Source organism: Poromitra crassiceps, assembly GCF_964638095.1.
Source record: "Poromitra crassiceps genome assembly, chromosome: 2".
Lineage (NCBI taxonomy): Eukaryota > Metazoa > Chordata > Actinopteri > Beryciformes > Melamphaidae > Poromitra > Poromitra crassiceps.
Window position 1 is genome coordinate 25,621,538 of NC_139624.1, and position 17,204 is coordinate 25,638,741.

At 47.0% G+C, this 17,204-nt stretch overlaps 1 protein-coding gene across 1 annotated transcript in view; it reads left to right on the plus strand.

The window, feature by feature from the left end:
- celf2 (cugbp, Elav-like family member 2) overlaps positions 1 to 17,204 on the plus strand; it is a gene marked incomplete at its 5' end in the record, with an annotated part of 209,156 nt that overhangs the window by 149,267 nt on the left and 42,685 nt on the right. Inside the window, one exon of the mRNA XM_083658685.1 lies at positions 1,906 to 1,985. Within this exon, the coding sequence (XP_083514811.1) occupies positions 1,906 to 1,985 (80 nt within the window). The remainder of the gene's footprint in view (positions 1 to 1,905; positions 1,986 to 17,204) is intronic.

The following is a 17,204-nucleotide window of genomic DNA, read 5'->3' on the forward strand; positions in this document are numbered from 1 at the left end:
CAGTTCAGGGCTGGTTGTGCTACAATAGCTTGGTGAGTTTGTTAGCATATTATTAGCCTAGGGGGTTGTTGAAGCACTTCTCACATTATCTCCTCTAATCACTCCCTAACCAACCAGCCAGACGGAACACAGCCTTGCATCACCCCAGCCCACATACAACCAAACACAATAATAACCCCAGCCCACATACAACCAAACACAATAATACCCCAGCCCACATACAACCAAACACAATAATAACCCCAGCCCACATACAACCAAACACAATAATAACCCCAGCCCACATACAACCAAACACAATAATAACCCCAGTCCACATACAACCAAACACAATAATAACCCCAGCCCACATACAACCAAACACAATAATACCCCCAGCCCACATACAACCAAACACAATAATAACCCCAGCCCACATACAACCAAACACAATAATACCCCCAGCCCACATACAACCAAACACAATAATAACCCCAGTCCACATACAACCAAACACAATAATACCCCCAGACCACATACAACCAAACACAATAATACCCCCCAGCCCAGATACAACCAAACACAATAATACCCCCCAGTCCACATACAACCAAACACAATAATACCCCCCAGCCCACATACAACCAAACACAATAATACCCCCAGCCCACATACAACCAAACACAATAATACCCCCCAGGCCACATACAACCAAACACAATAATAACCCCCAGCCCACATACAACCAAACACAATAATACCCCCCAGCCCACATACAACCAAACACAATAATAACCCCCAGCCCACATACAACCAAACACAATAATACCCCCCCCCCCAAAAAAAAAACTCTATAGGCTATAATGAAGACGTCTGTCCATTCTTGATTGGCTAGAGTAACTGTCAATCAGGGAGGCAGTGTCTCTCTCCATCTCTCTATGGATTGAATTAATATGATTTTGTATCTGATTCCTTTCATGCTCCCCATCTTCCTGAGCCCCTGCGGATATTTTGTCACAGCTCGCCTTCTCCCAGCCGCACCCACCCCTTCCCTCCCCACACACACATACCGTACACACACACACACACACATACCGTACACACACACACAGACACACGCACGCACGCGCACACACGCACGCACACACACACACACACACACACACACACACACACACAGACACACGCACGTGCACACGCACACACACACACACAGACACACGCACGCACGCGCACACACACACACACACACACACACACACACACACAGCTCTCCTGTCGTACAATAAGAGAAAGAGGGGGCACCCAATCAGACACACAATACAGGGCCCAAATAAATTCAAATCGCTTTCATGCAAATTTGGACTGATTTACATTGCTTGAATCCAGGTATGACTAATTCTGTCAGTGCACAGGAGCGAGAGACTGTGCAAAAAAGAAAAAAGGGTGAGAGAAAGAGATTGGGGGAGCAAGGCGCTTCAACTACCCCTACTATTGGCATTGAAGGCATCAACAGCCAATCTCTATTTGCCCCCTCCCCCCCCAGAAAACCCCTGACCAATCAAAAGGCCTAGTGCTGATGATGCTGGCTGTCTCAGATGGGCCAATGGCGGCTGTGGATGGAATGGGGTCAGGGTTGTGCTTGTGGTTGTCATGAAACTGTGCTTGTTTTTTTGTTTTGTTGGCTGTTGTTTCCTACAGCCACTGTCGCCTGGGAACGCTGTTGTCGGCCTGTTAGCTGTTCTCTGTATCAATCTCTGTTTTGGGTTTTTTATAACAACAACGTGTCCAACCCTTTTGTCTTGTTTTGTTCTTTCTTGTCTTTCCTCCTCCTCCTCCTCTTCTGCCCCTCCTTCCAACCCCACCCATCCACTGTCCCTCCATCCCCCCTCCCTCCCTCCCTCCCCCCTCCCTGCCTCCCTACAGGATGTGCGTTTGTCACGTTTTCTACCAGAGCTATGGCACAGAATGCAATCAAAGCCATGCACCAGTCTCAGACTATGGAGGTAGGATACTGTACTCCCGCCCTTTGTTGATCTCTCCAGATCTCTCTCTCTCTCTATCTATCTCTCTCTCTCTCTCTCTCTCTCTCTCTCTCTCTCGCTCATCTTCTCTGCTGACTTGTGATGGAATCAATGCTGTCACATCGCCATTCTCTCCCCCTTTTTCCCCTACACATTTTCAAAGTTGACCAAAGCAGACAGAAAAACTTGGAACACCACAACAACCACCACAACAACAACAACAACAACAACAACAACAAAGTGTACGAACCCTGCAAACAGCAATCATCTCTCTTTATTTCCCTTTATTTATACTCGGAAAGTCCATTGGGGACAAATTCTCATTTACAATGTTGCAGAGAGTGAAAGCAACAGAAGAAATATGTGAAAAACAAAGGAGGCAGCACCGTCACTGACACTGGGACCCGTGTGTGTGTGTGTGTGTGTGTGTGTGTGTGTGTGTGTGTGTGTGTGTGTGTGTGGGTGTGGGTGTGGGGGTGTGGGGGTGTGGGGGTGTTTGGGTGGGTAGGTGGGTGGGTGTCAGAGAGAGAGAGACAGAAAGAGGGGTGATAATAACCGTCTGTATTTAAAGAAAAAGTACAGTAGTGTACACAGTGTAGCCACCCATGTAGCCCCCTCATAGGTGATCATGATCATCATGGCTGCTATTGATGTGCTCTGACCCTGACATTGGAAAACGTATATATCGTATTCTCCTCCCTTTTGTTTGTCTGTCCATCTGTCTGCCTGTCTGCGTCTGTAGGTTAGTGATGTGATGTCCGTGAACAATCTATTCAACGGCACGAATAGTACGAACGAAGGGAACCGAGTCAGACTTGAGAGCCGTTCTTGTTATCGCTGTGCCCAATTTGTACTGCCTGCTGTAAATTACGTGTAAATAATGTGTTGAATCCCAAAAGCATTTGGCAATAAATTGGCACGGCTGATGCCGGTTTTCTCTCTGGTTGCTTGTCTAATCCAGACAGAGAGGTCTGAAGATTACAGCGCTTCGCATGCAGCACAGCCCGCCTCCCTCCACTGCGAGCAGGGACTGTAAATGGTCCACTTGTAATTGCTAGCGCCGTATGGCAAAACCAGCCTGGGTGGGCCGAGTCAGCATTTAAAGCCCTCCTCCAGTCAGTGTGTCTACCTATGTAATGGTTGGTGTTTCAAACGTTCTCAATGTTCTATGAGCACCTGCTTAATAGTCGCACGTCATCCGATTCTGTGCCAATACACCAAGGAGATATGCCATGAAAACAGCACAAGTTACGCCGGAAACAGTATTCCCTCCGTAGCTCAGCTGCCAGGAATAACCACATTATTACTGAGATATCAACAACTGGACAACGGATTTTAAAGCCGATGCCCACCATTGGAAAGCGCGTGACTCAAAATGGTTAACGAGCCAATTTTAGTCAATCAGTGGTGTTTTCAGCATGACAAACATTGTTACAGCCTGCATGGCAACGGCCTTAGCTAACGTATAACAGTGAGTTAGCTAGTTAAATTGCCAGCTTGTCGTTATGTACGCCGCAGTGGTTTTACTTCTTTTCGAACTTCGGATTCTCACATATGCTGAAGCGCACGGGCATACGTGACCTGAGGCCTGTACTACGAATGTTGTATTAGAAGATCCAGGATCTGTCCCTTGATCTGGTTTGTCTAAACCAGATCAGCTCGATTGTAGTTAACTTGTACTACGAACGTCGATTGGCACTCGTTAACTCGAACCAGGTTTTTCTAATCAAGCTGACAGCGCGTGCACATGAAAATGCCCGTGCACTGGAGCTCGTGCCCGCAAAAGAGGCGTGGTTTTTAACAACTGCCAATCAGAGTGCAATATGGACTGCTCCAACTCCGACAGCGCCAGACACGCCTATTTCCTCATTGAATGAAACCGCAAATACAAATCTGCGTTGGATATTATTACTGTTCCCGAATGACTGTCTAAAGTGACCACTTTTATCCACACCAGTAATTTATTTGAAGAGCGGTTTCGTAGGCTATCTACAGCTCTCTATCTACAGTCTTTTGTGGAAGCAATGTGTAATCTATCTCAGTCCAAAATCCGTATGTAGCTATAGACCATTTAGGCTCAATGAATAATAATGATCCGTGTCTGTACTTTGTTCAGTATATTGTATTTCAATTTGTAACCGTCAAATAAAATAAAATAAAATAAAATAAAATAAAATAAAATAAATGTGTTTAGTCGCACTGATTGAATAATTCCTATAGGCTAATCAATAAAAAAAAGAATGATAATAAAATAAAATAAATGCTTCTGAACTGAATCGACACGGTATGTGCGGGCATAGATTTCATTTATAAAAAATAGTCTATTTTGTGGTCACATGGCTATTGTAATGTCAGCAGAGTCGCATATCTCCATATTTCATATAATGATGCTGGAAATATGAAGTTCAATCACATCATACAGGCCAAAAGCAACAGAGTTGCAGCTGCAAAATGCAGGAGTAGCCTAGATATGAATCATCTTAATATGGGACCGCCTGTGTGCAGGTGATCCCATATTAAATTGCTTAGATGTAGTAGGCTGTATGACCATTTCAATTCCAACCCAACGTCAGTCTCAGCTCCGTTGCGCACACGGCACCGTGCGCTTTGGAGACGTTTATGTAACCTTTTTATGCCGGTTTAGTGATATGTCTCCACTCACTATTCAGCTGCAATCGATCAGCGGGGTCAAACAACGTATCTAGGCTACTTGAGAGCACAAAAATGAATATATAAAAACATATTCCAAAGTGGTAAGTAGGGCTTAATTAAAATGTAGCCTGCAACAAGTGCAAGGCTTTAGTCCTTGGTTAATTCAACATTACAATTCCTGCTCCTTCCTCGTCCAGAAAGGGGTTGGCCATTTTTCCAAACTGCTGATTTGATTGGTTCGTGGGCGGTGTATTTAAGGTCTAATCTTATCCTTGCAACTTAACCTGCTGCGGACCAGGTTAAGTGTGAAGCATAAGTTGCTATGGAAATATATGTCGGTAAGAAGTTAACTTGCTTTGTAGTACGGCCAAACCAGGTTTAAACCTGAAGTTACCTCGCTAAACCACTAATCTTGCTTTGTAGTACAGGCCCCTGCTGTTTATGTTGTGGCACTGTGAACATCAGCTGTGTGTCTGTGTTGATTTCTATGGCTGAGCAGCAGTGTGTGTCTCTCTTTCAGAGTATAAGGAGTGACACTCTCTTCCAACAGCGTTAGTATTAAGCTAGAATGATCCTGGCTTTGAGCAGTCGTCTGCCACAATAGGCCTGGTAAACACTGCCAGGGAGGGTCGCTTGCTTTTATCAGGCATACAGAAAAGCCTAAACCATAACGCAGTGATATTGCACTGGACAATGGTAAAATACCTTAATTTCCATTTGAAAACAAGCTGTCTGGCCTCAGGCGGCCTGAAATTGCCGCATCCGTTTGTTAATGTTTCTCAGTTTTGCAATTTAAAAGTAATTACTTCGGGTCCGAATGAGGGAATGAGGCCTGTTAAATAGAGTTTGGTTATTGTCTTAGCTCTATTGCACCACACTGTGTTAGCGAGATTGCGCATGGTTTGTGTGTGTGTGTGTGTGTGTGTGTGTGTGTGTGTGTGCGTGCGCGAGCGTGTGTGTGGCATTGCACGTCCACGCCGCATGTCACGAAAAGAGAGGAAGACAGCCTGTGTTCCATTTGTTGATGGCCCTGTCACTGTCATATCCATTCTCATTACACTGTGACATTCAGGTACACACTCGCACACGCACACTCCCCCCCCCCACACACACACACACTCCCCCCCCACACACACACACACACACACGCACACACACACACACACAGACAGACACACACACACACACACACACACACACACAGACACACACACACACACAAATACACATGCTCCGTGAATGTCAGGCCGTAATGAAAGTGGATATGAGCGAGACAGGTAATTCACTGTGGAAGCAGTAAAGACACACACACGCACCTGTACACACAAATGCATGCATGCACCATTATAAGAGTATGGATGGCAGAGAAGTGGGCCGGTCTCATTCTATTTCATTGTTCGTTCATGTAACTGGTGCTTGGTGCTTTGCTTTACATTATTCACTCCCTCTATAAAGACTAATTTGCCCTCTGTGAGAGGCTGTTCCCCCAACATTCTTTTTTTATATATATTTTATTTTACATTTTCTGAACAATGCACAGACGAGACAAACAAACACGCTCAGACACAGGAAAAGAAAAGAAAACATACATATATTACCATTATCAACATTCATTCATTATCAACATTTACAACGTGATTACCAGCCGCATAAGGTGCTTAAGTGCTTATGAGAGACATTGTGCCCGGAAGCCCACGCAAGGGATCCATGAGAAACCAGCCCGTCACCCCTAACCTCGTCGAGGTCGGCTAGAAATGGGTCCCAAATTGTTAAAAACATTCCAAGTGAATTGGTCCTCAGGAACCTGAGTCTCTCCATCCGTATAACAGAGGTCATGTCCGTCAACCACAGTTGGAAAGAAGGTGAAGAGGATGACTTCCATTCCTTCAAAATTATAATTTTTTGCTACAATTGTCCCCTGTGTTGTTGCACAGCTGTGGGGAAGTTCAGAGAGGACAGCCGAGCAGCCGAAGATGGCGAGTTCTGCCTCCGGCTGAAGGGTTATTTTGTAGACCTTAGAGTACCAGTCAAATATTTTGGCCTAGAAACCCGTTAATGAAGGGCAGAACCAGAAGGCATGAGATAGTGTGTGCCCTCTGACACATGTCACACAGTGGTGAGACAGAAGGGAAAGTGCTGTGCAATTTATGCTTGGAATAGTGAAGACGGTGAGTGACTTTAAATTGGATCAGCTGGTGTCTGCTATTAACTGAACAGAGTTGTACCACAGACAGACTCCTTTCCCATATAATGTTGGATAAATCAATACCAAGTTCCCCCTGCCATGCTTCTCTAATATGTACAGTATATAAAGACTTCTTTTGCCACTGTGCTTGGAGGCTGTTCCCCCATGTCTGCTGCACTTCTCTTTTCAGCCATTTCCCCTCTTTGTTTCTTTCACAGATGAGACTCGAGGCCCACTCACATATTCACACTCGAGCGCACACGCATTCAAGTGCATTTAGACAGGAGCTTCAGGAGAGCATGAGAGAATACATAGATGTCTGTTTAAACAGTGAACAAACACATCTGTCACTTTAATGGAACAGCGTACAGCAATAGAAAGATGGAGAGAGAATAATACGCACATGCACACGCACACACACACACACACACACACACACACACACACACACACACACACACACACACACACATACACACACACACACACGCAAGTGCCAACGTATGCTATAAATATAAAATAAGTAAAAATGATTGTACCCAATGACAATTGCACATAATATAGGTCATTACAGTCAGTCAGTGCACACAATGTAAGTTATAATGACTCAGTCGCTTGCTATATAATTACAGTGCAGCGTTCAGTATGGTGATAGCTCTAGGATAAAAACTGTTCAACAGTCTGGTGCTTCTTGTTTTTGCTGCCCGGGAATTGCCGAAATTAGGCACGATACCCGCAATCCTGTGCCAAATTTCAGGCCCTGCTTGATGTTAATTACCTCTAACCCTAACTAGTAACTAACCCTAACCCTAAACTATCAAATAATGCATAAATCAATAGCTAGTTAACATGAACACCATTAGTAAATGATTACTAGACACATTAGTTTACAGTTAATTAAGAGTTAGTTAATGCCTATTAAACATTAACTAACCCTTAACTAATGTACCCTTATTGTAAAGTGTTACCATGTTTTTCTATGTAGTGTGTTTTCTAAACAGATCATGGCTCTGTTCAGCAGCTGCATAATAGCTCAACTTAAGCCCCTGTTTGGTCCAGAATAGAGCTAGCTATAGCTAACTGCATCATGACACATGAGCGAACGGCGCATCAGTCAACATTATGTAAAGTGTTCTCTTTAATCTGGTGGAAGTATTTTTTCAATCCAAGATGAAACGACACAGATATGATGGTTTATAGTGGGACTTTCCCTGCCCGCCGCATTCACTTCAACAGAACTGGCCCCAATGCAAAATTCGAATTCTGTGATGTGAGTGGTGATGTGAGTCTTATCCTTCTTTTTCAGGGTCCTTGGTTGAGTGATAGTAGGCGACTAGCATTATCTCTGAAGGGAGACAATGAGAACTTGTAGCAGCTCAGAAGCGAAAGTGTAAGCAATTTTCTAGATATGTGAGCAAATCCGGCAGTTTTGTCTCAGAGACTGGTAAACATGATATGAAATAATAACACTATTTTGAAGTAGAAAGCAGTACTTTCCCTGTGGAAATGTTTCTCTTCCCGTAGGACTGGGAGTGTTTTGTTTCCATAAGAAATGAAAGTGTTGGCAAATGGGACACTGGGTACACTTAAAAGTCACTAGTTCCAAAAATAAATTGCTGTATTGAGTTAATGACTTCTTCCCCGCCCATCATAAACCTCTCAATCTACAGGTCATATAGCCTAATAAAAAAACCTGACACATGATCCGTGGTAAGACAGCTGTGCACCCGCTCTCTCCTTGTTTCCCTATGGGGAGAGCGGTGCCCAGGGGTGGACTGGGATCATAATTCAGGCCGGGCATTAGATACCAAGCAGGCCAGGCCGATACGGGCCGACGCGCATGCCGGCGTCTGAAAGGTGGCGGCGAAAAATTTGGGCCGTTTGAAGCCCAATTTGGGCCTTTTGAAGCCAGATTTGGGCCGTTTGAAGCCCAATTTGGGCCGTTTGAAGCCGAGTCCAATTTTAACCCTGAATAAAGTAATAAAACCACTAGTAAACCAGTAGGCGGCGCCTGGCCTGCTGTTCAGTGAGTGGCCTGACTGCAGGCACAAAAAAAAAAAAAAAAAATTGCAGGCCAGGCCAGGCCAGGCCACCGGGCATTTGCCCGACGTGCCCGATTATGCAGTCCGCGCCTGGCGGTGCCTCCCAACTATGCGGCAGCGCTACACTCGGCGTTGCGCACCGCTCGAATTTGCCACTGTGCGCCGAGGTCAAAGTTCAAACTGTTTAAACTTTGACCTATTTACCGCTGACCTTTCTCCACTCTACCTCGCGGTGAGAGAAGAGAAAATCATGTGGAGGCAGCCTAACCCACTAAAAAGTCAGCCATCTTACTCTGGATAATGCTACTTGCCTGTCATCCCTCAACATTAGTGTGCTATTTCAGGCTGTTCTCATTCATTCGTACTTATACCTATACGAAAAGTACAGTAATGCACTATAATTTCAACTAATTTCAACAACCAGCAAGGGGCGATATAGGCATTAGGTGCCTTATAGAATTGTGTGGTGGTGTGTTCATGTGCAGACGCTGCCCCTTGTCTGTATTTTCATTCAGCGTTCGAGACGTTTGTGGGCGGAAAAATTTGGGGCCATATCTTGCAAGGGCAAAATCTTTGCTAGTTTCTAGCACTCAAAATCTCCCTTTTTTCTTTGAGCTACTACTGGGTCACTGAAACATGTCCTTTGATGCACTGACCCAGTGGTCTTTGATGGACTGACCCAGTGGTCTTTGATGTACTGACCCAGTGGTCTTTGATGGACTGACCCAGTGGTCTTTGATGTACTGACCCAGTGGTCTTTGATGGACGGACCCAGTGGTCTTTGATGTACTGACCCAGTGGTCTTTGATGGACTGACCCAGTGGTCTTTGATGGACTGACCCAGTGGTCTTTGATGTACTGACCCAGTGGTCTTTGATGGACTGACCCAGTGGTCTTTGATGTACTGACCCAGTGGTCTTTGATGGACTGACCCAGTGGTCTTTGATGGACTGACCCAGTGGTCTTTGATGGACTGACCCAGTGGTCTTTGATGGACTGACCCAGTGGTCTTTGATGGACTGACCCAGTGGTCTTTGATGTACTGACCCAGTGGTCTTTGATGGACTGACCCAGTGGTCTTTGATGGACTGACCCAGTGGTCTTTGATGTACTGACCCAGTGGTCTTTGATGTACTGACCCAGTTGTCATTAAAACACAAAAGGGAGTGCTTTGTTTCATGAAAATTTACAAAAATAAAGTATAAAAAAACACACAAAAGGGAGATTTTGAGTGCTAGAAACTAGCAAAGATTTTGCCTTTTGTGTGGTCGACCAAGGTTGACAGTGAATGGTGAAAGCAAGCGGCACAAAACCTGTGAAACGCAAGGATTAAAAGTTTTTCTTCTGATAGTTTCACAGCGGTTATTGGATTAAAGCACAAATAAACACACACACACCTCCAAACCATGGAGGTATAAGCTCCAAACACCTTGTGGAACACTCTAGGAAGTAGCCGCATTTCCTGGTTTCATTTGAAGAAGAGAAGGTAACCGCCACTAAACTGGTATCCAGAGACTGTCAGAGACAGTAGAGTGTTTTCACGGCACCATATGGTACCGGGTCCACAGCGCTGGAACCTCGACAGAGGTGGTACTAAAAAAAAGTAAGACTCAACCCGGGTTGTCCCGGTTTTTGACCGTTGGAAAGCTCCAAAAAAGCGAGTCGAGCCAGGCGGAGCCATGCCAATACCAGCGGTGGAAATGGGCCATAACAGGCGCCATGATGATGATGATGATGAATCAGATGATGATGGAGCACTGGAGGAAACACTCCACTTGTGTCTACAGGGAGTCTTCTTGTAGACACAAGTCGCCCACCCTGCTGATTGCATTCAAATTGGCTGTCAAAATCAATTTGATGTTTGCCACATTTTATATTACACATCAGGTACGATCTGTGATTGATCATACTCTGAGTGTTTCAAATGATCTGGTAGCATTAATACAAAACTATAGTATTTTCCAAATTGGACTACAAATGCATCACTGACATCACTACCACAGTCCAGTGAGCTCCAGCCCACTGAGGTTGTATAAATTGTATACAAGCTCAGCTGCCTTTTCAAATACTTTGGATTTGATCAAATAAAAAAAGAATCCAGTGTTGTGAAACTCCACTTGCGAAGCAATCATACAGTTTTGGACAACTACAGCCATTGCAAAACATATTGTTTCACTTTATTCATAGGAAATGTGCCTTAGTGTTGCAAAATGTCTGATAAAGGAAAGCTGTTGCTAATTCAAGATTAATTATTAAAAATCGCCTTATGGGAAAACAAATGCAGATTTTTGTTTTCTATGAACGCCACCAGCAGATGGCATTAAGTTGACACTTTGACACCATGTTCTTGTGTAAAAAGCTTAGCGTATTCCTTTAAGGCACAGCCTGGTTTGCAGGGAGAACCAGCAGCACCGGCATCTCTGGAGCTAGAGGTCCCTGGCCCTCTGCCCCTCTCCCAGGGTAGGGCTCTCATTCTGGGCTGCATTTCCCCCGCTTGCTGGGTGTCAGCTGGAGTAATGAGATATTTAGCAGAGAGGGAGAGGGAGCTCCTGTCTCAAGGGGAATCGACTGCAGCGCTGAGACCCAGACTGACACTCTTCCTCCGAATGCAATTCTGCCCTGGTCTCTCTCCTTCATCTGTCTGCAGTCAGAATAAAGAGGGAAAATGACTGGCGGAGATAGGAGGTAAATATGGCTGAGCCGCCATCAGACAGGAGACATACTCATTCAGCTGATAAAGTCAAGCTCTTGCCCTTAGAAGAAAGGTTGTCACACATGCACGCGCGCGCACGCACACACACACACACACACACACACACACACACACACACACACACACACACACACACACACACACACACACACACACAAATACTGTACAGATAAACACACAGGTAGGTCCACATTATACATAACAATGCATACAGGTATACAGATATACCAAGCAGCAACACACAAATGCATGCACATGAACGTATACATTTGCACATGTACACTAGCATTCACCTGTACATATACATATACACGTGCACATACACTGACACGTACAGGCATGCATGTAAACCATAGACTGTATATAAATATGGATGTAGGAGCCTCCGCGACATCACTCATTGGTCTCCCGATTTGAAGCCATGAGTTTCGCATTGTGACCATCTTGGTTTTCTTGGAGCCAGGAGTGGCCATTTTTCAGAACCAGAGGTTGAGGCTTGATGCCTACATACACATATACACATGCAAACATAGATCCATGCATATACACACATTTACTCCCATCTACTGTATACACACACATTCACACACAAATGTATGCCCTGTGCCTCACAGTCAGTCACACACTTGCGTTGCTGTATGGCAGGCTCCATGTTGAGCAGTGATAGCCGTACAATAGCCAAATCCCTTCCCTCCCCTGCTGACGGTGGATCTGCCTCCAACTAAATGTTTCAATCAAAAGGTTTTGATCCTCCGGTGGCAGATTGCCTTTGTTTCCAACCGATTCGCCCCGAGTCAGGCTTTGATTACAGTGAGTAATGGTGTGGTGTGATAGATTATGACTGAGTCAGGTATGCCCCTGTCTAGGGGTACCTGGACACAATACAAAATGAGCCCATCCTCCCCAGATCTCAAAATCAGCCACCAGAGACAAGTTGGTTGGGTATAAGAAATAACAATTAATTTATTAGTAAACAATTAAGAAATAAACAGGGGTTTTCAAGAACACAGAAGATCAAAGTAAACTAAAGCTGGAGTTTGGCTTCAGAGTAGGCCAAAGCCAAAAAGGTATTATTTAAATCTTACCTAACAAAATAAGAAGAAAACCAAAGACATCAGCTTACCTCCCTAGCTACTAAAACAGGAGGAAAAGGGGGGTTAAACATAAATGGCGGCCTACTCCTACAGCTCCAGCAAACTATAAATTAACAAAGAAAAGAACAAGGATCCAGTGTGGCTGGTTGGGATCAGAGGAGAATGGGATATGGCCCTGCGCGCACCAGCATCTGTGGCCTGCTCTCTTTTGAAGACTGGGCCTTCCCACCTCCAACCAATCACTGCTCCTGATGCCACCAACACTCACACATACACACCTGGGGCCGGTTGCACCAACTGGTCTTAAGTCAAGTCAAGTTTATTTATATAGCCCTAATTCACAAGCATGTCTCAGAGGGCTTCACAGAAAGTATGTCTAGCTGATTCTAGCTAACACACAGTAACAAGAATATACAGAATAAAGATAACATTTGAACATTTGAAGAAAGCAGGAGAGTGGAGGAGGGAGAGGGAGGAGGGAGGAGAGGGGGGAGGTGGGGAGAAAATAGGAAATGTGGAGGAGGAGAGAACAGAGGAGGAGAGATGAGGGTGCAGGGGAGGGAGAGCCAGGGTAGGGGTAGGGTCTAGGGTTGGGGGATACGGGCCCGGATTAGGGCGAGGGTGGGGAGAAATGGGAAATGTGGAGGAGGAGAGAACAGAGAAGGAGAGGTGGGAGGGTGCAGGGGAGGGAGAGCAGGGGGAATGTGAGAGCAGGGGGAATGTGAGAGGGAGGAGAGGGCAGAGAGGAGGAGAGAACAGAGAAGGAGAGGTGGGAGGGCGCAGGGGAAGGAGAGCAGCGGGAATGTGAGAGAGGGGGGAGGACAGAGAGGAGGAGAGAACAGAGAAGGAGAGGTGGAAGGGTACAGGGGAGGTAGAGTAGAGGTAGGGTCTAGGGTGGAGGGAGGGAGTAGGATACGGGCCCGGATTAGGGCGAGGGTGGGGAGAAAATGGGAAATGTGGAGGAGGAGAGAACAGAGAAGGAGAGGTGGGAGGGTGCAGGGGAAGGAGAGCAGGGGGAATGTGAGAGAGGGGGGAGGACAGAGAGGAGGAGAGAGGCAGAGAAGGAGAGGTGGGAGGGTGCAGGGGAAGGAGAGCAGGGGGAATGTGAGAGAAGGGAGAGCAGGAAGTGGCAGGGATTCAGGAAAATAGGGGAGAAGAGGAGAAGGAGCAGAGGGGGGGGAGAAGGAGGAGAGAGCAGGAGAAGGGAGGGGGGGGCGGTGGGATGTGGGGGAGGAAAGAGCATGGAAAGAGAGGAGAACAGGAAGGGGGAAGAAGGGAAGAAGCGGGGGAAGGGGGAAAGAGAGAGGGGGGGGGGGGGGGGGAGAAGATCAGACAACTGACTACTCTAAGCATTAACCAGAGCTAACTGGGACATAGTATCTAGCTAATCTACAGCCTAATCTGGCCTATCCTACCCTGCTCTAGTCTGATTTTAGCCTGAACACTATAACAGGTCAGCCTTAGGCTGTAGCTAATCTATCGCCTACCTAAGCTGTTCTAAACCAACCGGCAGCCCTCGACCAGTGATGAAGAGCACCGATGCCCCCCGACCCGGCCCCCGCCCACATACACTGGTCTTAAGCTAAGTTGGTCGTAACTTTACGACCTAACAGCTACGCCGGTTGCACCAAGACGGCTTAAGCCTTCTTTTCACTACGCCCAGGCGTAAGAGTTACGCCTGGTCAGGAGGAGGCGTAGTGCCTGCCTGTAACAGAGAGCTCCGTGTCTTATCAGCGGAGACCGTTTTGAGTCCTTACCCTCATCGTCGTAACACAGCCAGTTCTCCATCTTTTGAAGCATGATGTTAGATTACAACGAGCTAGTTGTGTGGCTTATCCTTCCAAAATGTTGCCGTTAATTTTTTAGAATGTAATACATAGAATTGGGAACGTTACATTCAATTTCATTCAGACTGTCTTTCTGGCTCAATCACCGCCATTTTCCCCCCGGAGCGAGGGAGGGTGAGAGGAGGGAGGGTGTTTTACAGTAGTGGCTGAGAGAGTGTAGTGGCACAGTGCTCCAAGCAGGTCGCGAGGCACATTTTTTGCAACATCATCCAATCAGGGTGCATTCCCTGGCAATTCACATGGACATGCATTGCTACGACCAGCATAGTTAAGACCAGACGTAAGCCGTGTTGGTGCAACAGGCGTAAGTCCATGGTCTTAACTAAGACCGACGTAGGAGTTACGACCAGGCATAGTTAAGACCAGTTGGTGCAACCGGCCCCTGGAACCCACTCACACAATCACTCAGACAATCAGGGGAGGGAAACACAAGCAATTAATGAAAATCAAACTAACATAAACCCAAAATACGACAGCAGTCGTAACACAGGCTTTGATTGCAGTGTGGTGTGATAGATTATGACTGCTGTTTCAGCGTCACTGTTAAGCCAAATTTATGCTTCATCTCTCGACACTTTTGAAACAGTCTCTCGACAGATATGACGTCTTCAGCGACAGAAAAGTGTCTCTCCAAACTTTTCTTTGGTGTCGCCTACCTGGGGGATTTTGTTTTACGGACATCGTCATGTTTTGTCGCACACTGTGATTGGCTAGAGAGAGAGTTCCGTCAGTGTAGCAGTGTCTGACAGACAGCCTGCCCGTGTGAGCAGCCTCCTAGACAGGCCTGGTGTGGGCGGAGTGCAGGTCTGGAGGAGCGGAGCGATTCTCGGAAAAAGAGCAGCGAGCCATTGTCTGTCAAAACCCATGTGGGAGTTGGGCAAGATGTTTTACAGTGATTTGAACTCAGAGGAAGACGGAAATATAACAGCCGTTAAACAGTAGGAGGAGGTGGGGTTAAACAGTCCATGAGGAGAGTGACGCTGCTCTTTGAAGGAGGCGGGGTTAAACAGTCCAGGAGGGGAGTGACGCTGCTGTTTGAAGGAGGCGGGGTTAAACAGTCCAGGAGGGGAGTGATGCTGCTGTTTGAAGGAGGCGGGGTTAAACAGTCCATGAGGGGAGTGACGCTGCTCTTTGAAGGAGGCGGGGTTAAACAGTCCATGAGGAGAGTGACGCTGCTCTTTGAAGGAGGCGGGGTTAAACAGTCCAGGAGGGGAGTGACGCTGCTGTTTGAAGGAGGCGGGGTTAAACAGTCCATGAGGGGAGTGATGCTGCTGTTTGAAGGAGGCGGGGTTAAACAGTCCAGGAGGGGAGTGATGCTGCTGTTTGAAGGAGGCGGGGTTAAACAGTCCATGAGGGGAGTGATGCTGCTGTTTGAAGGAGGCGGGGTTAAACAGTCCATGAGGGGAGTGACGCTGCTGTTTGAAGGAGGCGGAGTTAAACAGTCCATGAGGGGAGTGATGCTGCTGTTTGAAGGAGGCGGGGTTAAACAGTCCATGAGGGGAGTGACGCTGCTGTTTGAAGGAGGCTGGGTTAAACAGTCCAGGAGGGGAGTGACGCTGCTCTTTGAAGGAGGCGGGGTTAAACAGTCCATGAGGGGAGTGACGCTGCTCTTTGAAGGAGGTGGGGTTAAACAGTCCATGAGGGGAGTGACGCTGCTCTTTGAAGGAGGCGGGGTTAAACAGTCCAGGAGGGGAGTGACGCTGCTGTTTGAAGGAGGCGGGGTTAAACAGTCCATGAGGGGAGTGATGCTGCTGTTTGAAGGAGGCGGGGTTAAACAGTCCAGGAGGGGAGTGATGCTGCTGTTTGAAGGAGGCGGGGTTAAACAGTCCATGAGGGGAGTGATGCTGCTGTTTGAAGGAGGCGGGGTTAAACAGTCCATGAGGGGAGTGACGCTGCTGTTTGAAGGAGGCGGGGTTAAACAGTCCATGAGGGGAGTGATGCTGCTGTTTGAAGGAGGCGGGGTTAAACAGTCCATGAGGGGAGTGATGCTGCTGTTTGAAGGAGGCGGGGTTAAACAGTCCATGAGGGGAGTGATGCTGCTGTTTGAAGGAGGCGGGGTTAAAAAGTCCAGGAGGGGAGTGACGCTGCTGTTTGAAGGAGGCGGGGTTAAACAGTCCATGAGGAGAGTGATGCTGTTATTTGAAGGAGGCTGGGTTAAACAGTCCATGAGGGGAGTGACGCTGCTGTTTGAAGGAGGCGGGGTTAAACAGTCCATGAGGGGAGTGATGCTGTTATTTGAAGGAGGCTGGGTTAAACAGTCCATGAGGGGAGTGATGCTGCTATTTGAAGGAGGCGGGGTTAAACAGTCCATGAGGGGAGTGATGCTGCTGTTTGAAGGAGGCGGGGTTAAACAGTCCATGAGGGGAGTGATGCTGCTGTTTGAAGGAGGCGGGGTTAAACAGTCCATGAGGGGAGTGATGCTGCTGTTTGAAGGAGGCGGGGTTAAACAGTCCAGGAGGGGAGTGACGCTGCTGTTTGAAGGAGGCGGGGTTAAACAGTCCAGGAGGGGAGTGACGCTGCTGTTTGAAGGAGGCGGGGTTAAACAGTCCATGAGGGGAGTGATGCTGCTGTTTGAAGGAGGCGGGGTTAAACAGTCCATGAGGGGAGTGATGCTGCTGTTTGAAGGAGGCGGGGTTAAACAGTCCAGGAGGGGAGTGACGCTGCTGTT